The sequence below is a fragment of the Lonchura striata genome, chromosome 9 (genome assembly GCF_046129695.1).
Source record: "Lonchura striata isolate bLonStr1 chromosome 9, bLonStr1.mat, whole genome shotgun sequence".
Classification (NCBI taxonomy): domain Eukaryota; kingdom Metazoa; phylum Chordata; class Aves; order Passeriformes; family Estrildidae; genus Lonchura; species Lonchura striata.
The window spans coordinates 19598554-19626266 of record NC_134611.1 but is presented as its reverse complement, the minus strand read 5'-3'; the positions used below and the strand labels follow the sequence as shown (position 1 = coordinate 19626266).

At 44.0% G+C, this 27713-nt stretch overlaps 1 protein-coding gene across 1 annotated transcript; it reads right to left on the bottom strand.

Moving 5' to 3' along the window:
* Positions 1-2127: 2127 nt before the first annotated feature.
* Positions 2128-25206, bottom strand: LRRC8C (leucine rich repeat containing 8 VRAC subunit C). Its single transcript, XM_021526529.2, has 3 exons — positions 25112-25206; positions 10663-10804; positions 2128-8229 (listed from the first exon to the last, which is right to left on the bottom strand). Exons 2-3 carry the CDS (start codon positions 10798-10800, stop codon positions 5959-5961), a joined length of 2409 nt encoding a protein of 802 aa, XP_021382204.1. The 5' UTR covers positions 10801-10804; positions 25112-25206; the 3' UTR covers positions 2128-5958.
* Between the last annotated feature and the right edge of the window lie 2507 nt (positions 25207-27713).

Below are 27713 nucleotides of genomic sequence, written 5' to 3'. Positions count from 1 at the left end.
TGCTTCATCTTCATGAGCTTGGCAGCAGGGGAGAGGATGGACTGATAAAATCCTAATTGACAGTAGAATGGTTCAAGCGTGCTTGTAATGCAGGTGTTTTACTCCACAATCCTGGGATCACACACCTTGCCACTGCTCCCCATGGGTGGTACCTGGGAATCTGGCCCTCTCCAAAAGCCATCAAATCCCACTACTCATGCTTAATTCACTCTTTGATGGTATTGCATTTTCAAAAACAACTTCCTTGTCAGCACAAGCTCCTTTAAATGTGTGCCTGAAGCCAGAGGACTGGAGTGAGGTCCTTGTGCTGGTCTGGGCTTCCTTATGTAGAAGCTCTGAGGCCATTGCCATTCACTGCATGTCTGCCAATCTCATGCTCCCTCGTGACACACCCAAGTTCTCAATCCCAGTGGGAACAGGGCAAATCCAGCCCAGATTTGTCCCTCAGGTCCTCTGCATCCAGTGCAACAGACAGGAGCATGATGTGTGATGGAAAATCAGGAGATGAGCCTGGTGTGCCAGGCATCTGTGGTTGGAGGCAGACCTGCAGGGAGCTGCTGTGCTGAGCTGTCCTGCTGGTGGGACACTGCCTGCCCGTCCCTGCCCTGCCACTGCCCCAGCAGAGAAGACGCTGAGGGGCCCATCCCCACCCTCTTGTCAGAGCCCCTCCTCTGTCCATACTCCTGCAGTGTCCCCAGCCTCTGCCTGCGTGCCATTGCTCCCTGCTCTGCACAGGGATGAAGGCAGCAGCAGGGCAGACCTGCACCCTTGGTAGGAGGGGCATTTCTGAGGCAATTGCAGAGGAAAAATATGAACACCAGAAACTTTTTCATCTGAATCTTTAGGGCTTCATGTACAACTCCAAGGAGAAAAAAAAGGACATACATGTAATTTTTTTACCAAAGCATGTAGTGCATTTTTCATACGTTAATATATGAAGATGTACAAACAGACTCATGGCCACATGGAATTTCCAGTAGTTATTGACATAAAGTGAAGGACTCACTGGCCCTAGCACTGCTGCTTGCTGGCAAGGAGAGGACACAGCTGCTGGTGGGGTTGTGCCTAGCAGTCCTCTGGGCACAGTACCTGCTCCAGTTAAAGCCCACTCCCAAGCACACATATTGAAGAAACTGCAAGAAGAGGTTTTCAGGGCTCAGCTATCTCAGGCCATGAACATCTCCTACTACCAGCACACCGCAAAAAAAGGGTGACATCTTCATCAGCAGCTGCCATTGCCACAGGATCCCCTTAGCAGTTATACCTGTGCCATGGTTCCCATCCCGCTGGATGTGGCCCTGAATCTCCAAGTCGGTGGGAAGGAGCAATGCTGTGAGGAATGGACCAGCTTTCCCAGTCCTCCACATTTTCAAAATGAACAGCATGAAGATAAAAGCAGGCACTGTCAGGAAGTCTCCTTTGACTCCTCTGTGAGTCCCACCATGGCCCAGGGGATGCCAGCTCCCTGCCAGGGCTTATCCAAAGGGAAAGCCGACTCAGGCTGCTGTGTTTACCACTCTCCTCCCTCCACTGGAACCACAAGCACCAGAGAGAAGCAATTCCTGCTCCACCTTGGCAGGACAGCGCTGTCTTGGTATGAAACACCAAAACTGAAACACACTATTCCTTACAACTTAAAGAAACAGAAATGAGGAAAGCATCCTATACCAAATGCAGGCAGCCCAATTGCCTTTGGAGCAATCTCCAAATCTCTTCAGATTTATAGGGGAGTATGTCAAATGCAAGGATTAACAGCAGCATTCCCCTGGCAGTGCAGGCACATGACAGGGGGGAGGAAAGAGCCCTCACACCCCTGGCTGCAGGCTGGCAGGGCTCCCAAAATACCCCCCAAGCCCTGGCAGAGCACAGAAACCAGAGGGGGGGAGTTGCTCCAGCAGGAATGGCTTTTTTCCTGGCCATTTTGCTGGCTGTTGGAGTCAGGCAATGGAAGGAGGTGCACAGGAAGCGAGACCATGCAGCTGTAAATCCTGTCAAGTATAACAATATTTTTAAAGCATATTTTCTTGATCTCCCTCCCAAGGGACCAAACCCAAAAGATGATTTGATCTTTAGGTAACCCAGAAACAAAGTGTTTCCCAAGCAAATAATCACATTGCAGTCTGACAATGGTCATTATGACAAAAGAGCATTTTATTTCTGTTTTTTTCTGGGTGTACTATATTGCAATCTAACACTATGCAGGTCTGTTATCATATTAAGATTCTTGCTACAGAATTAAGTTTGTCCATTTGGTCAAATTTCAAAGTTTTTTCTTGGCATTCCTGCAGGACTCGTCACCACTTAAGCACATGAATTACTGACGTGCCAGAAAAGTGATATAAGACTTGGAGCAGGCACTTTCCAATCAGAATTTGCAAAAGTTGTTGGGCTGGCTGGATGCACGAGGTCAGCACAAATATCCATTCTAATTTTGACAAAGGGGGAGATGCACATCTCCAGATTTTGATCACAAAGTAGATTTGCTTGTCAGGCTCAATGTGCTATGAAGGTTGTCTTCTTAATTTTGATGCAATCTTTGTCATCTCTAATTCTGTTACCAAGGAAGATTACTATTTTTGAGCAATAACAAAAAAATGCCTTGCTTAAATTCTGGAACTCTCATACTTGTTAGGCACCTGATTAATATAAGTAGTTATAGAAACTCTTTGTATATATACAAACCATGCCAAAGTATTGTCCACAAAATGTCCATCCATTCTAATTCAAACACTATTGGTACAGAAAAGTCTAGTATGAATCACATGTGAATATACATATGAGCAGTACATGATTCACTGAGTAAATATGGCACTTTTACATATTTTCCTGGATGTTACAGAGAATTAGGAAACCATCTTCCCTCAGCTGACTCATTCCTAAATTACTGTAATGTGGGTTTGGAAAATACACCCCAGAATAGACAGTAAGAGGTTTAGAAAAATCGACAGCGCAGCTACCTGAGTTTGTTTCATTACGAAATTAACAGTAATGTGGTATTTTATCATCCACTGTGAGCCTGAGGGTTGTCTACTCACAAAAGCCAAGCTGCCCAACCCTGCTATATATAAAACAGCACAGTTCTCCAAGCATGTGGCTCGGCAAGATGAAGAACTGACCTAGCATCTCCAAAGGGACTTGTCCTGTCTTCCTCTTGTACAGATCCCAGCTGCAGATTCCTGTCCCCTTGTTACTCCCATCCTAGTGTCCATCCAATCCTTTATAGAGCTGATCCAGCAGAAAATTAGTCCCTTTTTTAGACTGGCATAGTTTTCTGCTGGCTTAAAAAGTTGATTTATCCTGTGGAGGGATCAGACCAGCACCAGACCTATAAAGGTACATGAGAAGCAGCTGGAATGTGTTGGCAGGAATAGGGAGCATGGGAGGAGGAGGAAGCTGCCCCTTTTTGGTGACAGTGAGCTGTTAGCCTGAGGACACTGTCTCAGCTCACCAAACCCTTGGAGAAGATACAGTTATTAGCATGAAAGTGCTTAGACTGGTATAGTTTATTCCTAGCAAAATGAATAAAGATATGCCAGCACAAGGCACTTTATACTCATGTAACTGTCCACATGAGGGGTTACACTGATCTAATCAGTTACAAACAAAACCCCACATCCCCTAAGTGATGTATTTACAAAAATGGCATAGAACATATCTCCAACCTTCAGTTATGAGGTGTGCAAAACTTCCATTCAGAAACAAGACCACAAACTACACATTGAACAACATCAGACACAAAATAAATTAGGGGCTAAAATGCTACAGCTAGGAATATAGACTTTAAAAAAAAACTTTAAATGTAATCCCATATTTAAAATCTAAGTAAGAGAACTATACAGCTCCACCAATTACCTGGGTATTTCAAACAGTTTACATTCATCAGGGACAACAGTACTTTGGTTTACATAATTAGGTTAATATGAGCAATGAAATGTTTCTCTTCCTCACATAACATCAAAGTGAAATACATTTAAAATATATATACTGCGAAACTGTTCCAATAAATGCATTCCACACACAAGTAAGGGTAGCTCTTACAACAGCTACATCAATTATAGGTCTTAAATAGAACTAAATGAAACCCCTTTAAAAAAGCTTGATTTGATTCCTTCATGCCTGACCCATTTTTGATTAATCTGGATCTTCGCCAGAACATAGCCAAGTGCAAAAATAAGTCTGACCTGGTACTGTGGCAAGCTCACAGACCAAATGGCTTAGCACACCTGGATTAATGAGAAAGTTCTCATTGTAGTTTGTCTCCCCACCTTTGTAAGTCATACTCTTAAACCAATTGTAAGCTTTTGTACCAAGCTCAAGAACTCAGATGAACTGTAGCTCAACACAATGGCAGTTAGAAAACATTTAAGAGCAACCAATCTGACAACTGTCAAATATTTTACATAAATTTGAACAAACAGCAATTCGACCTCTGCAATTTATGAACAACATTACCTCCTAGAGAAATAAGGATTTATTCCTAGATATTCTTGTGAAACATCTATCAAGTGTCTGCATCTGACTCAAATATGTGTGCTGGATACAATGAAAAGATCTTCCAGCAAAATATTTTACTACTTTTGATTACCTTAAATTAGCTTGTGAGCAGCACATCCCTTTAAAACCTGACTAAAAGAAATCAAATGGCTGGATTAAATAAACATCTGAACATGGCTTCAGAGGATAAAGTTCCCAACCTGATGCACAATCATCTGAGATTACATTCTTTTAAAAAGCAAACTTCCAACTGTAGTATTTCAGATTTAATTGCTCTCTGGGAGATTAAAACATAGCCTTCATCACTATCCTTGGGTAAGTTGGGTAGGCTGAGACTTGTGAGAAATCAATGTATTCATTCAATCTAATTTTTGCAAATCTGCAAATGTTCCTGTGCTGAGCTTGGTTTTATGCCACCCAAGCTAAATCAAGGACATAGTAGAGGCTATTTCCTTGTCAGAAGCTTTACAAACTAAGAATGGTTGCACTTTTTCTGGATGCCATTCCTAGAAGGTGCCAAACAATTTGGTGGGGAAGTGGGCTGAGGGGGCCCAGGGCACTTTCTCTCTTGCAGTCCTGGTGTTTAAGGGAGGATGGGGTTTTTCAAGACAGCATTTCATCTTGCTGAGTCAGCATTTCCAATGCACTGAGTTCATTGCACCCCTTCCACTCAAGTTAGCAGGAAATGGGCAGCCATATCCCTTTTCAGTTAGGAAAACCTTTAACATGAGTCACTTTGGTCCTGATTCCACTGTGAACTGTGACCTTACTCCTCCTGCACCAGAGAGGAAATTGCAGTGAGTGCCTCCTGCTCAGTGCAGGGTGTGAATGGGCAGCCAGACTGAATGGCCAAGAGGCCCTGAAGGAGTTCTGCATGCTCCCTCTCACCTGTTAAAATGCATAAAGAACCTTTTCTACTTGCTTTGATCATCTGAGAAAACCCTGTTGTAAGTAAAAAGGGATTGTCAGCCTAGATTTGATCTTCTTAGATGTTGAACACCTTCTACTGCCACTGAAGAAAAGAGGAAACAAAGACATTCAACACCTGCAGCACCACCTGTTGAAGACCATGTCCTAAGGGATTAACAATAACTAGGAAGACAATATAATAATCTATTACAAACTATGCAACCCAAAGCATACATCTTAAACACAGTTTCCCTAGTGGGATTAGGAAATGGAAAGAAAAACCAACAGACAAAATCATTTACTTTTACCAGTAAAAATTAATTTACAGATGCCCATGTTCTCAGGGCAAAACAAACTAAAAATATCTTAAAACAGTGAAAAAATATGAGAAAATTTTATTTAAAAATATATGTACTCCTTACTCCAAATTTGTTTGTACAGAAAGGATTTGAAAAAGAAAAAAAATAATGACAAATTAAATGCATATTCGGAGTATGCATTCTCTAGAGCGTTTTTGGTAGAAGTGTTATTTCTGTAAAACTGAGCAAGAAGAAGTTATTCAGCTTTCATTTGCTCCCTGACATCAGAAGGCAAAGTTTCGAACAAGTTGTCCTCTACAGTGAAACCAGTCCTCTTCAGAGCTCTACACTCACCGAGCTCAGGTGGGAGGATTTCAAAGTGATTGCCTTTAATATCCAAGTAGGAGAGCAATGTCAAATTACCAATTTTAGGTGAAAGGACTGACAAGTTATTTTTCCCAATTTTCAGAGTCTTAAGTTTTTTGCAAAAGTACAGTTCATCTGGCACACTCTCCACTTTGTTGCAAGTAATGGAAAAGTACTGTAAACTCTGAAGTACTCCTATTTCAGGTGGGATAAAGCGAATGTCATTGTAAGACAAATCCAAATATCTGATTTTGTTGCATAGGAATAGGTGGGACGGAAGAACCTCTATTTTGTTATGGCTGAAGGAAAGCCGCTCTAGACTCGTGAGTTTCTTTATATGTTCTGGGATGTAGGTTATACTGTTGTACCACAGCTTTAGAATTGTCAGCTTTCGCAGATGTTGAAAACTTACTATTTCTTCAATGGATTTGAGGTTGTTTTCCTTTAGATCCAATTCCTGAAGACTGAGAAGGCTGAAGACTGCATGAGGTATGCGCTCTAAATCACAATGAACCAATTCCAGCTGTGTCAAGTTGACCATTTTCTTCAGGTTGTTGAGCATCACTAACTTAGTGCCATCATTATGGATACACAATTTCTGCAGGTGACTTGAAACATCAACTGCAGATTGTGGGATTTTGGACAAATTACTTTTTATGTGAAGAACTTTCAGGCTTTTAAGCTCCCGAAAAGACTCCAGTGTAATGTTTTTAGAAATATCATGACTTAGGGAGCCAATTAAATAGAGCTCTTCCAAATTTCTGAGGCCATACATCCAATGTGGAAGTTCTCTGATGTCATCAAACTTGACGCTCAAGATCTTGAGATTCTCCTTCAGAAAAGCCAAGGCAGCACTATGGATCTTCACAGAGCACTGGTGCAATGAGAGCTCCTGGAGGTTGTCCAACTGTGCAATGGTTGCTGGTATCATTACATTATTAATTATTTCAAGTTTTAACGATTGCAGCTCAGTAATTTCAAACACTGTGTCTGGTAGTCCGGATAGCATGAAAAGCTGTAGCTCCAAATGGCTGTGGGAGTTTGTCTGCAGCCTCTGTCGCAGTTTATCTGCAGTCCACTCATTGTTTAGGTTCAGCTGTTTCAGCTTATTTTCACTGACTTCAGACAGGAAGACAGCAAAGCGCTTGGAGTAGAGAGGATCGTACTGATCGATCATATGAAGCATAAAAGCAAAGTCATTCTTGACATCTGGGATATCATCGATTCCCGTCTCCTGCCGAACATACTCGAAAGAATATTCTTTCAGTGAACGGTAGAACAACCAGTACAGTGTATAAAGGCATGTCAGGCCGTAGATGCTTACAAAGCACAGGTAGCAGTAAGAAAGTTTAGAGAACAAATGTGCCATCGTGTGATTACAGCAAAAGTTCTTGTATCCTGTCATGTCTTCAATATCAACATTACAGACTACTGTAAAATTAACTTCTGAGACAAGTGCTGTGTTGTAAGCAATGATAATAAGGAATTTAATTACCTTAAGTACAGTCTGGCGAACGTACATGACATAGAGTATATCACCCTCCTCAACGTGCAGTCTAAATTTCTTCACCTTTTCAAACAGTGCTTTGGCCTGTTCACCTTCTTTTTTATCTAATGCCCCAGGTGTTCCCTTATCCACAACTAACTTCTCAGGGATTGATTTTAAAGACTGTGTCTTGACCAAAGTGCCTTCAGTGCTTGGTTGAGTAGTATTAGACTTGTTAATGTTGTTCTTCCTGTTATCCTTCTCTTCAGAGTCTTCCCCTGACACTTCAGATAAAGCTCTTGTTGTCCAGGGAGAATCAAAACATTTCCCAAGTATTGAAATGAAGTGTTCAATTTTGGAGCTTGATCCAGGGAATTTGAACCAAAAGTTACTACACAGCATGAAGACCAGTGTGTGTATAAGGACAAGGTAAGGGAAGTACTTGGCATACCAGTGCAGAGCCCGTTCATAGCACACCTGATTTATAAAGCTGTATTGCTGAAGGTCCAAGTCAGTCTTGAGTCCTTTCATTTCAACTGTAGCTGGAGGGGTGGATGGCTTCAATGGTGGAAGGGGGGTGGTATCTGGTATTGTGTTAAACACATTTGAACTATTAGATTGGTTCTGGCAAGGCTGGACGCGCTTTGGAAGGCATATTATCTTGTCTTGCATGACCTGGAACACACAAAAAGATATCTTTTGAACTGATGTACAAACAATGGTGGCAGCACCAATGGGTAACTGTCCTTGGAGTACCTCCAGCTGCCAGGCATTCCTCCACACAGCCTGCTACTTGTCCCCACAGGCTGCACTATTATTATTCTCAACAAGACACTTGTTCTGTATGCCAAGAACTAGGCCACTCTTTTCTATCTACAGCTAGCTTTCCATAATTTGAATAAGAGGGCATTGACACAATCCAGGAAAAGGAGAAATGTGGGGAATGCTTCCAGAAAAAAACAGGGAACTCCTGCTCTGCTCTCTCCAGAGACAGACTGTTACTGCCAGGTGTATTCACCCTGGCTACATGATGTTCAGAGATAGCTTAGGCTTGACGGCAGCACAACTGCATTCATGTGGCTACAATCCCATACAAAAATGGCTGACAAAAGGCTAATGTGAGCTTATCTATGACGGGACATTATTAATCTTCAGTCTATTTTAATAAAGACAGATAAGGACAGTTCTTTCATGGCATTTGTGTGGGCACGGAAATAAATTTTATTTAGTTTCTCACACACATACAGAGTCCTCACAGAATCATAAAATTATCTGGATTGGAAGGGACCTTAAAGATCATCTACTATTCCAGGGATAGGGCATCCATAATTTCTCCAGGAACCTCAACCTGTTCCACTGCCTCAACATCCTCACAGTGAAGAAATTCTTCATAATAGCTATCTAAAACTACCCTCTTTCAGCTAAAAGTCCTTACTCCTTGTCCTATCACTACATGCCCTTGTCCAAAGTCCCTCTCTATGGGGGTCTTTTCTAGGATGGACTGCACACTTGGTGGAAATAATCTAGCTCTGTTCTTGAGTCTGTCTATAAAAAAAACACAAACAAACAAACAAGAAGTTTTCTTGATCCTGGGTGGTCATCCATGTTGCCAAACTGAGGTCAAAGTGCCTCTAGGGACAAATAACCTTTGGTTTAATTTGGGATAACAGTTCTGAGTTCAATGTGAGGCTCCCTACAGGTCTGAATTTAAAATGTTAATCCATGTGATAAACCAAGGAGCTCTCTTACTTGCCCTGAATGATTAACTGCAATTAGCCCAAACTAAGAACACGTGTGTAGTGTAGATGTACTCTTTGACGTCATGGTTGTTGAAAGCACTAAATATAAGGCATGCAACAAGAGCTACCAAAATCAGATGATCTTGATGATCCACCCTGGTGTAGTGAGATGCTGAGATAAGACCACACATGTTTTGAACAGTGTCAGTGCCACAACTGTTGACACATCAAAAACTTCTGTAGTTAATCTAATCTATGTCTGCAAAGTGTCTGCTACTGTGATATACACCCTTGGTTACATCCTGGATTTATGTATCTCACAATAAGTTGGAATAAAAACAATTTGTCTATTATTTCAGTCTTTCCACACATTATTTTCCAGTGTGCTTTCTCCAATCAAGCAGGTAAATTTAAAACAGATAACACATATAACTATTTATATATAACTTTGTGGGGTTAAGCAAACATCTACTAATGCAAGATTTAGCTCTATATAAAGAGATTTTTAAACATGAATGTTGTATCAACTGAAAATACTTGAGAATGGAGAATACAGGCAAAACTACAGCTGATTTCATGTGAAATTTGAGACATAGTATATCTAAATCCTTACTAATGTAAGTGAGCAAATTCCTCTGAAATAAGAGCTCTGTCAATGTGTCCCTTTAGCTCCATTTCAAAGTTGTACCAAGAAATGTGAGATCCATGTTTGAACCCCTGTTGTAACTTTATATTTTTGTGGAGTCATCCCAAACAGTGTTTTTAATTTCTTTCTGCTTTTGGCTCTTCAGCAAAATGTAACTAACAGTGACTGACAATAATGTCAATTGTTTATGTGTAAGCATCCTCAGAGACATTTTGGAATGGAAGAGACATAATATTAGCTGTGGGTGTCATTAATAAATCAGCACCTTAATTTCAAATCTCTTAAAAGCATAATGACAGAAATAATATTAACATCTGCCAAATAAAGAAAAACAGGAATTTCAAAATTCCATTTTTTAAACTCAAACAGCAAAATGGTAACAAAAAAGAACTGAAGGTGATAATATGTTTTGTTATGCCAAACTGAGGTGAAAACAGTGATCCAGACACCAGCCAAACCAACAGCTCTTATCTTAGCTGGCACAGTTCCATTGACTCTAGTGCAAGTCTGCTGATTCACAGCTGCTAAAAGTCTGGTCTGTGTTATTTGATGTTGCTACTTAAACAGCTTTAATCCTGGGACCAGCACATTTTTGCTTTGTTCATGATCAGCCCAAGAGATAAAACAAGATGGGACAAGCATCCTTCCAAGGCTCTTCCTCATTTGTGGTGTTCTTCCAGCAGCCCCAAGAGCACCCGCCACACCTCCGTCCCTTTGATTTACCTGTAAGGTGCACCCGAACACTCCGATCATCAGCATGGCCACCGAGAGATAGTCCGTGAACACATCCCACCAGGGCTTCAGCACGCGGAACGCCGGCTGCTGCTCCGAGAACTGCCGGAACTCGGTCACGGGAATCATCCTCCTGCAAAACAGCAAGGCCGGCTCAGCCTCCTGCAGCTCGGGCCCCTCACCCTGTGCGAGCAAGTGAAAACACCTCCTCTGTAAATGGAGCTCCCAGATGTGACACAGAAGTTCCCAGCTACTGACGCCCCACCTCAGAAGAGGGCTGCTCGTGCTGTCACTACACTGCTCCTGGAAGGGAGGAAAGGAGAGCTTGCAATCCCATCCATGCAGGATGGGATTTGTCTATCCATGGGATAGACGAATAGGCAAATCCCTGTTGACTCCAGCCATCTCTGACGGGTCAGTGAGACCTTTTGCATCCTTGAAAATCAGCCTATTCTGTAGATAGAGATGTTCAGCATCACACAAAATCAGCCTTGATCTCAAAGGTCTGGCTGAAATGCTTGTCCTGCATTTAAACTTCACACACCTTTTGAGTTATCATGTTTCATCCATTTCCATTTTATTCATAGCGGTTTCAGGAATGCTATGGAATATTTTTGTGCATACTTACTGCAATTTTAAATCTACTGTGTTTTGAATGCAAGTTCCTAAAGTGGTTTAGGTAACCAAAACTACAGCCAGATCAAAGGTTTTATCTTCACCTCACATGCGTAGGCTTACATCATCATGTCCTCTGAAAAATCAGCTAACACATGAGCATGTACAGGCAAAGCAACTGACATTAAAGCCTACAGCATACTGTGTAACTAAATCCCTGAGATCAAACCAGTACTGAACCTCCTTAGTATGTTACAGTGGAAAGATAAATTCAGATGGGAATGTAACAAAAATACTCCCAAGGGCAATTAACAAAATTTGTCCATTAACTAACATCATAAATGTTCATCACAATCAGTTCATATCACAGTAACACTGGAAGTCTATAATCCTGATTCAGCTGCACTGGGACCCATTAATGTGGGTTTGGTGACATCCATTTCTGTGCAGGCTTAGTGATAAGCACACACTTGCTGAGAGGCTGCTCAGGAACTTAGGGGATTCAGTTCATTCAGAGCCAGGGAACAGGAAGGGAATGATTCAAGCCCTAATGGCTGCAATTCATTGCAAGTATACAGCCATCCTAAGGATTAAGAACTGACCCTGGCTACCTGGCCATACACGTGTGGAAGGATGCTCACTCTGGCACCTTCTCATGGACTGTTGTCTCTGCCTGCCCATCTGATCCTCAGGAGGCACTGCAGTCCCCAACGCCGTAAGGTGAAGGCTGTAAATGAACTTGTGGTAGTAGTTAGGCTGGGGCTTTGCAGCTGAGTAGCATAAAAACTTTTGTTTCATGCTGCCCTCTCCTCTTGCAATCCTTTCATGTTGCTTTAAAGCACTACTTGGCCAGAATCCTCTCTCAGCCTCCTGTCCTTCTGAAGTCTTCCCCAGGAGGCAGGCTACAATGCCAGATGAAACTCACACACAACACACAACTCTAGCACGACTGGCAATCCCCAAGATGAAGGCAGGCTGTCCCCCATACCCACTTTCAAATTAACAGACCATCAGTGAAAATGTTGGCAATGCAAGCCTGACTTCACACAGCCAGGTCAGAGGCTTGGTGGCATCCTCGCCAACAGACCTGAATTGCTGCAGTGCTGGCAGAGGAATGCATTTGTTATCAAATGGCAGGCAGCCAGGAACCACAATTCTTTTTGTATACTTGTCTTGCAAATGTTAGCAGACATATCAGGGAAGATATACCTCTATGGCAGAGAAAAGAGGGGTAGCTGCTGCCTTTGTTGCCTTTTACTCTTCTTTTATACATACTGGTGGGAAAAGTGGATCTCATCAATTAGAAGTGCCCCATGTAGATTAAAGTACCAGCACCCCTTCAGCTAAACCTCTGCTGGCAGCTCCCAGTGGCACCTGAGCTGAAGATCATCATACATAATCTCACTTCCATTCTCATACACATTTCACCGCCATTGGTAAGGAATTACCCCTCTTATTTCATTTGCACATAAAATGCAGGTGACTGAGTAGTTGCTGTTAAGCTTTCTTTTTTTTTTTTTTCAATCAAGCACTGAAAAACTTAGAAAATTCTCAAAGGAATCCACTAATACAAATGTTAGCTAAGCAGTTGCCATGCAACAGTCCTGCTCAAAGTTTTGTAACACATATACTACTGTTGGCTCAGGTTTTGAGGCCAGCTGGCTGAGTGGAAAGCCATCGGTACACCCAAGAATACCTATCAACAGATTGCTTTAAAGTCACCACATTTTCTTCCCACCCATGCAATAATAGCTTAGGAGTGCTTTTTCATATTCTGATGGTATAGCCTCTAGAAATCCTATTTGTAAAGTTCTTTTTTTTTTTGAAAAGGATGAACAATTTCATTGTCAGGTGAAGACAGAATTATGTTTCCTGCAGTGGAGATTCTTGACAAAACACAAGTGCTCACATGCACGGAAATGTGGGGAAACCCAGGAGTCACTGGTTAGACACCCAAGCAACTGTGGATCAGAGCCACGGTGTTATGAAAGGCAGCAGCCCTAAATCAGGGGCAGTGCCTGACAGCAGATGGGACTAGAAACTATCTTGCAAATTACTGTGCAGTGACAGCTTTCAGACCAAAAAATCCTTTGGCTGTTGTTTTTTATAGGTTTCACTATGTATTTTTAGGGGTCTTTGTTGTATCATATAATTGCTTTATTTCTCCTAAGTGATGTGTGTGGAATTTAGATGAAGGCAGATAGGCTCTGATACCACAAACACATGCTGCCCTGATCCCTTGTATCCTTCAGAAGCTGTTGTTTGCATAGTGTGACTCCTCATTAGTAGAGTGCACATACTGTTACCCCAATTAATGGGCCAAGCAGAGGCAGAGCTGCACACACAAAGCCCCTCTGAGCCATCTTAGAAAACCCATCTCTGGAGGTGGAAGGTTTGCAGTCCAGCATCAGACAACAAAACTGTCTAACACTAATGTTTTCCTATACTGCTAAAAAAAGAAAATAAACATTACTGAATGATAATAGTACTGCACATAAAATAACAGTAAAAAAGCCAACAATGTCTGGTGAGAGATGATATTTTTTAACTTTGGGGAAAAAAGATATTCACAGAAACTTTAAATGGCAATTGAATGTGACAAAGTAGGAAAACCATTTTCCAATGCTCACTGGAGGACCCTATTGCCTCTCCCCTTGCTGTATTAAGAATCAAGGAAAATGCTGGAAAGAATTGCAGAGCAGCCTAGGCTAACCAGCACTGCTGACATCTGCACACAGAACAAAATTACACCAAGTCGCTTTTCATTTGCCTCATTTCCCTCAAGCTTTTTTTTTCCCTTCTGGCATCTCCAGGGATGGAAAGGACATCTATCAGCAGCAACTCAGACCTTCAGAAAAGACACAGCAGGTCCACCTGCAATCCTGAAAAAATCCCTCCTGGCCATGTCCAAAGCCCAGCTCTTTCCCACTGCTGCACCCAAAGGTGCACCACTGTCAGCCTCCTTTATAATCACACACAAACCAGGTAATGATTTAATTAATCATCAATTTGAACAAATCAAGGAATGTGAAAAAGTCACAATGCAGTCCAAGTCACAGCATTTACTGTAGGACACCATCTCTGGGACAGCACACCACACACTGTAGTTTATCTCTCCTTGTAACAAGGAGATAAAAGACAAGGAGTTCAACATTTCAGCTGATGAAGACTAAGACTAATTAGCATTACTAATTTTCGTTCACTCACACTCAAAATGTTATTTAATTGCACAGTACATTGTAGCCAAAATATGGTATCTGACTTATCATAAAGTATTATTCTAACCTACTTTAGTAAATACTAGAGCTCTAAATATTAGATATTCTTTTCAATTAAAACCAGAACTCATTCTTTTTTTTTCTCTTGTGTTTTTAATAATCCTCTGACCCTAGAGAAAATAAAATGGTACATGAGATAAATCATCTGCTATTCAGCTACCAGAAGGAAATAAAAAAGGAACTTGGATTAAAAAACAGTTGTACTGGCTGTTAAGCAGTGTCATAGAACAGAGCTGTGGGTTTGCCAGATTAAATAAAAACAATAATAATAAAACACCAAACAAGAAAGAAAGTAACAAAAATTCCCAAAACAAAAGGAAGAAAACCATGAGAACACTGGAGGGGAGAGAAATCAGTGGAAATTCTTATTTTAAAATTTCTAAGAAATGTAGAAAACTTGGTGAGTGAAAATGAATATGTCATGTTAAGATTAAATACTTGAATCCAGGTGTGAGTGTGATACCTACTCCATAAGAAAACCCAGCTACAGGAATCAGCTAGCTAATGCATAGCAGATTAGGGACGAGACACAACAAATTAATGTGACCTGAAAGAGCTAAGGAGAATAAATAGATCCAAGTCAGAGACAAAAGTATTGGAAACAAATTAGACTCAATAAATCAACAGATTGAATCAAAGGCTGATTGTGAAAAACTGCAGCATGGAGCAAACCAGCCTCTCAGCAATTGGTTTGTATCAGAGTGAATAAAGGAAAGCAGCAAGGACAGTTTGGAAGTAAGAATGGCTCCTGCCAGTGCGGCTAAAGAGAAAACGGAGGCACTGGGCAATCCACGTGATGTGGATTCAATCCCCAAACCTCCTGCCCACGGGGGCTCAAGGGGCAACTCAGGGGCAGCACGGGGGGTCTGCGGGCCTGACTGCCACCAGCCCGGCTGCCACCAGCCCCAGCAGCCCGAGGGACCGCGGTGCCCCGGTGGCACTGCTCGCTGTCACAGCACAAAGCCCTGGGGACAAGCCTGGCCTTGGCTTAGTGCTCCACAGGTCGCACTCTGAGTTCCTGGCACGGCTTCGTGCCCACCGAGGTGCTGTGCCCTGCCTTGCAGCAGCACACAAGGACCCAGTCAGAGCCGGGACACGCCGTGCCAGATGGGCAAACACATGGGGACATGGAGGTTGACGCTCCCCCTTGTTAAGCTGCATTCGTCTTGCATCATGAGAGACTCTTCAAAAGCAAAAACATTATTGCTCAGAAAACAGCCCGTCTACTATAACCCTGAACAAAGCTGCCTTTGGCTTCAGCACCTTCCAGGCCCCAGGCCCAAACTCTTGCTAGGTGACAGCTGCTATTTTTAAGTGGATTCTCATAGAGTCACTTCATTCATTTCATGGAGAGGATTAGCAGCACCCTCAGGAGAATTCAAGGGTCACGCTGCTGGGGAGAGCTCTGCCACCAGTGACACCAGAAGGTGCCACTCCCACTGCCCCACCTCAGCTCTCAAAGCACAGCCTGTAGAGAGAGACATGGCAATTAAAACCAGCACAGTGAGCAAAACAAAGGGAATAACCCAGGCAGGTCTGACAGCACGTGCTCCTCACTGAGGCAGAGCCCCAGCGGCTCCCGCCACTGCTCCCCACCATGCCAAGCACGGCCTGCCTGCGCCGTGCTGGCAGCGCTGCCAGCTGCTCCGTACCCTTCCCTGTGTCACCCTATGGGTGACAGACAGCAGCCACCCTTTGTCCTGGCTATGGCCTCCCTGCCCAGCAAAGCCCAAGAGCCTCTCTCCACACCTTGCTGACCCCTCATGGGACAGAGAAGTGGAGTCACTGCTGCTTCATGTGCTCAGGCAGGAGACCAAGACTTGCCAGAGCTGTTTGCCATGCTACAAGTGTTACTCACCAGAAATCAAGCCCTTGGCTATTTTGTCCTTCCACTAGTGGTTACTCAATCATGTCACATGTGTTGAAGCAATCAGTGTAATCCATTGCTTGTTTTGAGGGAACAACCAAAGCTATGCACCAGAATCAGAATCCCTGGACGTCAGGCAACTATCATCCACAAAGTGCTGGCTTGGCAAGGGTAGGGTATGAATTATACACACGAGGGAAAAAGGAAAAGGAACATAGCCGGAGGATAAAGAAATAGTGATATTGGCATCTGGGAAGCACAAAAAGTTGGTGGGATTTCTTAAGCTGCCTAGAAAAGATGTTTAAACTATTAGCCATTTAACCTCATTTCCCTGACATCCCATCTATCCTCCTCAGATGTAGGATCAGCATCACCACGTCCCATGAGTGGCACAGAGTTCAATCAAGCCCCATGTAGTAGGGATACAGCCCTGATCCCCACTAGGGAAGGCTCTTTCTTCATGAGGAGCCTCGGGTTAGAGGCTGCAGGACCACAGCTGCAGCCCAGCTGAGTATAACAGAAGGGTCAAAGCTCAGATGTCCCCAAAAGCCAATTCAAACTGGCAGTGCTTGGTCTTTCACATCAGAGATCTACTGAAAGGAGAAAATGCTGCTCCCCTGGTTCTTTTAAACATACTTCATGTTAGGGTAAATGATGAAATGCCTTTTGGGAATAGTGCTTCAAGCTCTCTGTGTTGGTTCCCAAACATGATTTACTGCAAATTCATCTTCATTAAAGGAACCGAGTACAGCTCATATATAACACAAAACGAACTTGTGACCTGGCAGCAGGGACTCAGTAGAGCCCAAGGGCTGTGGACCATGTGTGCAGGGGCTGCACACCAGTGGGTTTTTTACACAGGATAAGGCATTGCACACTCCAAACCCCTCCATCCTTCATTGTAAACATTTGTTACTCTGCACAGATACCATAAAGTCACTTTTCAAGTGTTTTGTGCTGTTTGGCCTTGGCTGCTGTGGGCCAGGAGATGAAGTTAAGCCGGAGTGCTTCTCAGCACAGGCCTGAGGCTGCACTGAAAAGCAGAATTTTACATTCCTATTTTACCTGCCTTGGAACTGCACACTGAGACAGTAAAACAAGCATGAGTTTTGCAGTCAGGTTGATGGTGATGTATTCTCAAAGAGGATATTTAAACAAAATCCCTGGTCTGTGCAGAGCCCCAGGGTTTAGGGCAACAGTCTCCTCTAGACAGCTGACAGACACCCCCTGGCATGAAAATGGCTTGGTGCTATAATCAGTCATATATTCTGTCGAATATAACATTGCTAAGTTCCTATTTTTGGGTCCCAAAACAACAATAAGGAAAAACCTGTGTAATTTAAACCAAAATTTGAATGAAGGCCTAGCCAGCAATTGTTCAAACTATTCTAGGAACAAGCTTAGGAAAACAAATTGGATGTGAACCCTACAAAAATTGTGGTCATTTTATTTAAAACTTTTCAGATCACCCATGCCCTAAATTTGACCTGTCTATTGGGAACACAGTTTTTACTGCAGTGTGAACAGCCACCTACAGCTGGCTAATTTATAAACCTTTGGAAACTGTGTGTTTGCGTCCTTTGATATTAGCAGATGAACACTTAATTTTCAGCATGTGCCCAGAAACTCCTCAAAGCTCCTGGCACTGTCCATGCTGGGACCACAGATGACAGATCATGGACCTGCTTCATTTCATCACTTAACCAGGAAAGGACTAAAAGTAGATACAGGGACAAGACACCAAGCCAGGGAAACTAAGATTAGACTAAGGGGGAAATATGATAATAAGAACTGGAATTAGTAACTCCTAATTCCCAAGAGGTTTATGTTCCATTCTTATCTATGTACTCTCACACACGTTGTACACACAGTGAAATAATGTCTGAACTACCCTGACATTCAGTTTTGGTAATTATTTTGCTACATGTTTGCACTGACCAAAATGTCCAGCATTTTGGTAACTGTAGGTGCTTGGTCAGTTCCCATGTAACATATGGTAAAACCTCTGCTACTGACTTCTTGTATTTGCAGCATTTCAGGAGAGCAGTTTCCCTGCTAGGTTATATTGCCATTGGTGTTTCCTGTAATATAAAATTCAATTTTAAAAATAATTTTTAAAAAGGCATAATCTTTTTGGCTGGAAAAACTACTTTGAACGCTGACTTGTGTTGCCACTGTTTGAAACATGATGGCTCCCCTTTTGTTCTGTTGACTGCAACGGAGATTTTCATAGAAGAAATACCATCACTCTTCAGTAAGAAGTACAAACAAATGATGCAGTTTCTTAAACATAAATCCCATGTAAAGGAACCGAAAAGACATTAAAAACAAACCATGTGCATCCAAACAGTTATTTTTAACAGTCCATGAGTTTACTGTGTTTTCAAACAACTGAATGTCCTTGTGGCTGAAGCTGGTGAGGAAATATGACCTGGAGGAACAACAGAGAATGAGTCAAGGGTCCCCACTGGGACACAGGCATGTGCACGCCACATCAACCCACCATGCCACCTCTTCTCTAATGCCACCTCTTCTCCAGCTGCAAAACAGAAAGGTATCCACTTTCTTTAGTACTTTGGTGGGAAATATGAATGAATAGTACTACAAAATCATAACATAGCTTTTCTCCAGTTTTCTGCAATGCCTGAAACCAAACTGATAGTATGTCAAAACTCCCCTAAAAAGCCACTGAAGTGAATTTGATTTCATACTACACATTACCAAAATTAAACATCACAGTTGGTATTAGTTTCCCAATCTGGGGAACAGACAAAACACAATTAGCTCACAGAATACATTATTCCAGTACCCATAGTTTGGCGGTTCTGCAAAACAAGTGTCCCCTGTGTGACAGCTGATCAGAGTAAGGAAGGGGTTTCATTTTCAGGTGCACTGACTGGGGACAGCTAGGCTGTGCCACCTGAATTCCAGCAAGGTCCCAACCAACAGCTGGAAAGCTGTGTTCCATTAAGCCAGCTGCCAGAACCGAGCTTCCCCAGAGCCACAGCTCTGCAGGACCACAACCTGGCACAACAAGGGCAAGACACCAACAGGGGATTTAGTGCTGGAGAGAACTGGAAAGGGTGTAACTTCCAGAAGCATGCTGAATACCTGGTCCACTCCTTCCCTGCAAGTCCCTGAGGCCCACGCTGCAAGCATCCAGTGTACACTGGGTTTCAGCTGCCCCGCTGCCCAACAGCCAGGAGAGAGCGTGGCAGCACTGAGAGGCAGCAGCGAATCCCCCTGCTCTGCTCTTGGTACCATCTGCTGTGGTCACTGGAGACTCAAAGACCTGAACCCAGAACTCAGAGGAGACGTAAGGGTCATAAAGAAGAGACATAAAGGACATAAAGAGGAAGCAACTTTAATAAACTGCATTTCAAAATATATGTTGCAATTTCCACCTACATATACAGCAAGTGCTGCCTTGGCAACGAATCCTAGACAATAACCTTGTTGTTAGTTCCAACTGAGTCATAGCACTTTTTCATGTATTACACACAAAAAAGACTTCTTATTGTCAGCAGCTCTTTGACTTCAGCTTGGTTGGACTAAAGACAAAGAAATGTTCAGTGCAAAATTCTGCCAGATAAAGTCTCAGTGAAATCAATAGGAGTTCCTTCCGTACCAATCACATGGGCCTGTGTGGAGACTTGGCTTTGCTGAGCTATTTCTCCAAATCTAAAGAGTACACTCCACACATTTCCATGTCAAAGACTACTTCAAAGGCAATACTTACCATTTTTCAGCTCTGGGAGTAACATTCTTTGTTTATCAGGGCTATCACTCAAGATGCCTGCCCTCTTTCCAGAGCTGCAAAATGGTTTTAATGTGAGTAAAAGACTTTAACAGCAAACCAAAGAACCAAGCAACTAACTATCCAGTAAGTTCTATTTTAGTATTCCTGAAATGAACCTAAACAATTGAGAAAATAAAATCACATGAAGTTTTAATCAAAGTTATACCAGCTTATCCACAAACATTATTTAAGATACTCAGATAATGAAGACAGAAACAATGCTGTTAAAATGTCTGAGAACAGACAATATCACACAAATCAGTGCCATTCATCATCAAAGAAATAGGCGCCTGAGGCTAATACAAGTGCTCGTATTTAAAAATGTTCAGCTGATATAATTAAAAATTAATTCCTAATTGGGACAGGAAGCACAAAAGGTCCATTCTAAGTCTTAAGCAGCTCAATCATCTGACAAGTTAGTAAAAAACATTTTATGCAGTGACTGAGCCAAAAATATTAAAGAATTCCTGTTTTCATGATTTGGGAGACTTTTTCATATAAATAATCTTTTTTGCTCCTACTTGCATGCAACACAAAAGAACTTTCTAAAACTTCACAACAGTCTCATGAAACATGGATCCCAAAACACCTTTATAAATATACAGGCATTCTGAGCCTGAAGCAGCTAGTGGATTTTCTTCCCCCAAACCATCTTTTGTTACAAAAATCCCTGACAATAAATATAAATTCATGGTCTCATCCATACACCTGAAAGAATGACTAAAATAAATAAATTAAAGCTTGCAAATTGAACGCGATCTACACACACTCAAAGCAATACACTAGTAACTATAGAATCAGAATTGGTATTCACATAGAATTACCTTTAAAGACCATGAACTGGAAAACCAGGACTACCTTCTCTACTGGACCTTTTCAGGACAGTGTCCGTCCATAGACCACCAAAGAGGGATTAGCTCTAACATCATTCCACCAAAAAGTCTGTTTCTGCATAAAACAGAAAAAAAAGGCTGTTTCCATCAAGCCATCAAACTGTGAGATAAAAGCAGTTGCTGGGGGGGATTCTGACAACACTATAGCAGGTGTGCAAGTCTTTGAAATTACATCATCATGGTTAAATGATTGCAAAGAGCAAATACTCTTTTTAGTCACATTACAATTAAAAGGGTTTTTCCGAGACTACTGTCTCTGAACACTGGTGAAAACTACCTACCTCGAGACAGCCCATCAAACATTCACATCCACTGGAAAATGTGATCTATAATGGTCTTTGCTCAAGAGCACCAAACCTCTGACAGCAATCTGCACATCTGAGCTGTTGCAATGTGCTCTAAGTGGCACCTGTATCAGGATCTTACATTGCTGCTTGCTCAGGGCAGGGCTTGATGTGTCCTCTGCTTCACTTTATGCTCCAGAACAAGCAATTAGTCCAAACTCCCACTTTCCTTTCAGTGATAAGTAAATTAAACTGGAAATGTTCTCAGCATGTTGGCAGTCTTATTGCTGGATTGTTGAATTGAGGTTTCCCATCAATAAAAAGTCACTATGTACTATTGCCACCAAAGGGAGATGTGAGCTAGCATCTCCACTTTCAGCAGATGATAGGTCAACCCAGGATTAGAAGTTGGTATAAAAGGCTGTATTTTGCTCACCTGGAAGTCAATGGAAAAGTTAAAGTTTACTTTGACAGAGAGAGATGGATTTTTAATACTATGGTACAGAACCAAATGTTTTTATATATTCTGGTTCAAATGCAGTGGAACTTGATACACCTGTCGTAACAGTGGCGTTAGCAACTTGCCCCGGAGAACGGTGCCATCCTGTGCTTCAGGGGAGGCCTTTGTTTTACTTTAAAACCAAGAAAAAATATGCACTGTATCTTAAGGTAGGATTCTCCCAAACAAGTGGGAAATGTGCAAAGCACATGCACAGTGTTATCCTACCTTTTAAGAATCTGACCAGATCAAACACCAGATTGTAAATCAGTCCTTCAAGGGAGAAGGAGACTACAGAAACTGCACTGGAAAAATTCCAAATAAACCCTCACCCTAGTCCAAACCTAAGACTCTCTGAGTGATACAGTTGTAAAGTTTATGCTGTGTCTGATTAGCTGCATGTGCCAGGTACTAAAATGTAAAATAAATACAGTGACAGAAAACTCATGTAGGGTCTAACAAGTCAAAAGACAACTCTAAGACTTTACCTACCTGGAGATGGGAAGGCAGAAGGGCCTGCCATGTGTTATGAATGAAAGCAATGGAACAAATGACATAATCACACCTGGCCAAGAGGCTGAATCAAATCTAGTATCTTCCTAGCCAGAAAGAGGTCCTAGAAACACAAACCCAACAAAAGTCACTACACTATAGCTTGAATTTGCAACAGAGTTTTGTTGCACAAAATCCCTGGGTGAACAGCTCAAAGATGAAGAAGAGAGTAAAGTTTCCATTATGTTGAGCATCTGAAATCCAACACACGTTAACAGCCCTTTGACAAATCATTTTGGAAGGAGAATGGCTTCTTTGACTTATTAAGAAAGGCTTTAAAATCTTTAGAAGGTTTCTTTTTCCTGTGGTCAATTGTTTCATTTTCAGTGTTTTCTTTACTATATAGCCAGTCCTCCCCTGCCCTTCATAACTCTGACAATGAGGATAGCATCTTTCTACCAGGTTTCCTTAAAGAGGAAAAAAAAACTATAAAATTAAACTCTAGCTCCTGTTATTGTGAATTGTTTGGCTAGCAATAGAGGTTGTTTTTTTTTTTTTACACTTCCCACAGCTCTCAAAAAGCCTTGAGTTGGGAATCTGGCGGTGAATACGGCCCCCTTCAAGCAGCTGCACTGAGGTCAATGGACAATCAGGGGAACTGCTCCTCCCAGCACTGAGCCAGTCCATTACCCTGGGTGTCACTGTGCTGTCCCTCCGGCCTGAGGCCACCTGAGTATTGTTCAATGCTCTGGCCTGCCCAGCCCGGATGCTGCCCCCCTGCTGCTCACAGCTCCTTCTGGTGGGCCTCAAAAGCCAGAGACCGAGGTGGGATGAGGCTGCCTCAGGAAATCAACTTCAACTGGTACAGGAACTGACTGCAAGATAGCACAGAGCACTGAGTGAGCACTTGTAGGGAGAATTTAGCAGTCTCTGATTTCATTTTTCACTGAAATCCACCACTAGCATTTTCCCATACTGGGCATACAAAGCAAATAGATTTCCAGCCTTTCCATCAGAAAGCTATTTCTAAAACTGCTTACAAGAGTAAATAATAACAAATAAAACACAGAGAATGTTATACTGTGGCAAAACCTCTAGCAGGACCTGTCAGTATTTAGACTGGAAGAAAACAGCAGCACGGATGCCACAAATTTAGCAAACTCAGAAAGTAACTGGAAAAGGAAATGATTCAGAAACCACAGGTGCTCAGCACCAGGCTGCTGTGCCTTGCTGGCAGCCCTGGGACATAGTCACTTGTGAGACAGCAGGAATACAAGGGCAGGTTAAAATTAGGAATCATCTCAGAACTCTGCTCAGCCTAGCTCTCCACGCTGATCTGCACCACAGGAGCAAACAGGTTTTTCCAGAAGAAGAATAAGCCCAGGGGAGTGCTACCCTCTTGACTGCTTTCATCATACCAAAAAGAAAAGTAAAAGCAGGTCTAATACACCCAGGGGAAGGAGGAGGGGGGGGTGATTGGTGGGGAGAAGGTAAGATGCATAACTGGTTGAATTGGGAAGGGAGATTTTAAAATTTCTTGATTTCCAATATTGTCATGTTTTTCTCCACTATCTTGCAAAGTATTTTTCTGCCTGTATGATCTTTTACAGCATCATTCAAACCTACAGTGCTTTGTGGGAACAAACATTATGTGGTTGTCTTCAAACAGTTGTGCTAATAATACTGAATCTCTTGTTACAGGAAGTACTAACTCCAAAAGTAAAAAAAAAAAAAGGAAATAATTAAAAAGCCAAACTACACCAAACATACTTATCTGAGCAATAAAATTCCTTACTTTTAAACACTAACCCTCATGAAATTCTGGTAGGATACATTCAGTGGTCTTTCGTAAGCGTCTCATTTTGCTTGGTCAACTCTTTCTAATGAACTGGACAACCTACACTTGGTGAATAATGGGCAAAACTGCCCATCACTCTGCGACAAGGCAGCGCTGGTTTTAAACTGATATAAAATCGGGCGGGTTTTTTTTTTTTGTTTGTTTGTTTGTTTGTTTTTTTTTTGTTTGGTTGGTTGGGTTTTTTTTGCTAATCTCTTCAAAAACCTTGCTATGGACGCCGGAGCAGCCCCCGGGGAAGGGACCGGCGGGCGCGGTGGCGGCGCGGCTGGACCGCCCCTCCCAGTCCTGCTCGCATCCTCCCCGTAACGCGGGCTGGTCTGGGGCTCGTTTTCGGGGAAAATAAGGCCATGGGCTTCCCCAAGCCCTTTTCCCCAAAGGCTTTCCCAAGCCGCCCGTCTCCACGGCGACTGTTTCCCACCAGTGCCCCCTCGGCGGCCCCGCTCCCGGGAAGCCCCGCTTGGCTCGGGGCCGCCGCCGTGCCGGGAACCCCCGGGGCTGCCCCGCCCGGCAGGGGATGCGCTGGGGTGGATGGGGCGTGGGGGGCTGCCGGGGCCGCTTCCCGGCGCCCCTCCGCGGGAGCGGAGCCGGCGGCGATCCCAGATAAAGTTTGGCTCCTCCGGCACTGCCCAGCTTCGGGAGCGGCAGCGCTGGTGCCGCCGGCGGGCAAAGGGGGCCCCGCGGCCGCGGGCCGGGCCGGGCCCCGTCTCTTCTCCCCGCGGGGGCGCAGCACCGGGCCCTGCGGGACGGCTCCGCTCCCGCGCGGCCCCCCGGGGTCCCCTCCCCGCGGCGATGCCCCGTCCCCGGCGCGGGCAGCGGAGCGCCCCGGGAGGCGCAGCCGGGCGCGGCAGCGCTTACCTGGCGAGCGGCCGGGCTGCGGCGCGGGGTCACGGGCGGCGGCGGCCGGGCGGCACCGCGCACATCCCGCGGCGCGGTGCGGGGCTCAGTGCGGCGGGCAGGGCCGGGCCGGGAGGCCGCCCGCAGCCGCGCTCCGCCCGCCGCCGCTCCGCCCCCGCCGCCGCGGGGCCACGTCTCCGGTCTGACGCACGCGGCGGCGGCCGGGGGGCGCCGGTGGGGCCGTGCCCGGCAGCTCCGGGGCCGCGATGGGCGGGACGGGCGCGCTCCGCCCGGAGACGCCGGTAACGGTACCGGGAGCAGCGGCCGCCGGGCGCGCCCCGGCATCCCCCGCCGGAGGAGCGGCGAGGCGGGGGCTGGCGGAGCAGCCGCGGCACGGACGGGCCGGGCTGGGGCCGCTCCACGGCCCGCACGGAGCGCGGCCGGTGCCGCGGGAAGCTGCGGCGGGCGGGGAGAGCCCGAGTCGGTCCCCCCGCGGGCGGGCGGCTTCGCGCCGCGGCGGGAGAATGACAGCACAAATTGTGGTGGAAAGATCTGGACCTCAACACGCAGGGCCGTGGAACGACTATAAAGAGACCAGGCTGTAAAGCGCCTGGGACTGTATTAACAATGGAAAAGCGTCTCAGAGAGTGACAATTGGAAACACAAACTTCTGGCCCAGCAATTCAAAAAGCGCAGTCTGAAAACTGCTGCTGAAAGAAACCGCATGTTTAAAGGGACTGTGGTCTAACATTTCCAGAAAGATTTACATTTCTAGCAGAAAAAAGAGGCAGGACAAATTCTGCATCAGAGGGAGGTACTTGCCCTCCAATAACTTGCCCCTAACCTTAGGGGTAGTGTGTATATCCCCCTAGGGACACTACAAATATGTAAACAAGGAAATACAAATATATAAGCCCACTGGGGAGGAGTTAATGAAAACAAACACAACATGATGCCTCACAGCTGTTTCGCTGCAAAAATATTAACTACATTAGGATGTGAACCAAAGGTCTGCCAGGGATAGCTGTGGGGAATTCTGACTTCGTGTACTTTGTGACCGTCTGGTACAGGGTCTGCTGAGGGCAGACGCAGGTTCCTCGTTTGGGGATCATGGATGTGATTTATAGCTGTGGGAGTTTGGGTCATCATTTGCCTGAAGTGTTTGCTTAAGTTCTTTGTTGTGTAGAACTGCTTTTCTCAGCTGAAACCTCAAGGCATTCTGAGGCACCTCAAGAAACGAGAGTCTGAGTCTGACAGGAGCTGGAAGAGGATGTCGGCACAGCTCCCTCACAGTCCTTCAGAGCCGCCAGCCTAAAATATTTCGGCAATACTGCACCATTACATAATTTTAAGTGTTCCCCCCATGCTTTGTGGGACACGGCTAGGAAATAAAACAGGACAAATGAGCTAGGCTTTCACACTGATAAAAGCACTGGGTTTCTTTTTCTGAGCTGAAGAAATAGTTATGGTGACTGCTGTGTTCATTTTATTGGTTTCTTTCCATTACTCTTAACTCCTGGCAGCAGCTTAGAGAATCCCTCCCTGTCCTGGATGGTTTCTTCTTTCAAACATTTGGAGGCAGTTGTTCCGTTCACCCTTTCATCATTGCTTAGCTCATTTAATCTTTCCTCATAAGTCAGTCCCTCCTGTTACTTAATGGTGGTGCTGCTTTTCCCTGAACTCCCTCTCAGTTGCTCGTTTATTTTACGGTGACATGGTGGCCAGTAATCCTGCCATTGTTAACGTTTCCTGTTGTGGACTTTGGGGTTATTTTTGTTCAGAGTTACTGCAGTACTTGGAGGACTGAGCTAAGCTTCCCCTGTGAAGAATAATTACAGGCAAGGTCACTGATACTGCAGTAGAAAACATTGGTCCATGGATAAATATAGCTGCTGAGTTTGGGGATGGAGGCTTAATGCAGTTCTGGTGGAAGAAGGCCCAAAAACACATTTGATACTAAACACACAACTGGGGCTCCAAATACCTTTGCTCTAGTGGAAAAATTTGGCTGCCTGCAGAAAACTGTGATTTATTTGTGAATTCCAGCATTATTTTAAGACCATCTAGGCCAGTGAAATCTGAAGTAACTTTGGAGTATTTATTTTACTAACATGGTAGGCAACAGTAACTGGATTCAACCATCTGTATGACTGCGAGTTTTTGACATGCTTTTGACACTGTTGCCTCTTTTTCATTAACTCCAGAGGAGTGTGGGACAGATCACATAAGAAATGTCATTTCTCCAAACTTACTACATTTGCCTTTTACTGTCAATCGGCCTATTCTGTCATTCATAACTTAGAGATTCTCCAAGTGTCATTGCTGCTACTGAGTGCTACCTTGCAGTACTTACACTGCGGCAGAACCAGGGGCAGGATTTGATTTGCACCCAAGTTAAAACTATCACAGACCAGCCTGCAAACTCATTTGAACACAGGGATAGATTGCACTGCCAGTGCTTACACTACAGTTACCCTCTGTTCATGGAGCCATGGGCTGATTCTCACATGTGATCCAGGTTCAGGATGCCTAATCCTGAAGTCCTTTCTCAGGACCAACTTCCAGGATACAGCCCTCATCTTCTACTGATTCCTGTTCAGAGTTCTGGAGGGTTTTTTTCCCC

What these genes read in the sequence shown, in the direction of transcription:
- LRRC8C (XM_021526529.2), bottom strand. Translation starts at nt 10,800, where the DNA reads ATGATTCCCGTGACCGAGTTCCGGCAGTTCTCGGAGCAGCAGCCGGCG. An exon ending in TGTTCGGGTGCACCTTACAG is followed by an intron (nt 8,230 to 10,662) that starts GTAAATCAAAGG and finishes TGTGTGTTCCAG; the next exon opens with GTCATGCAAGACAAGATAAT.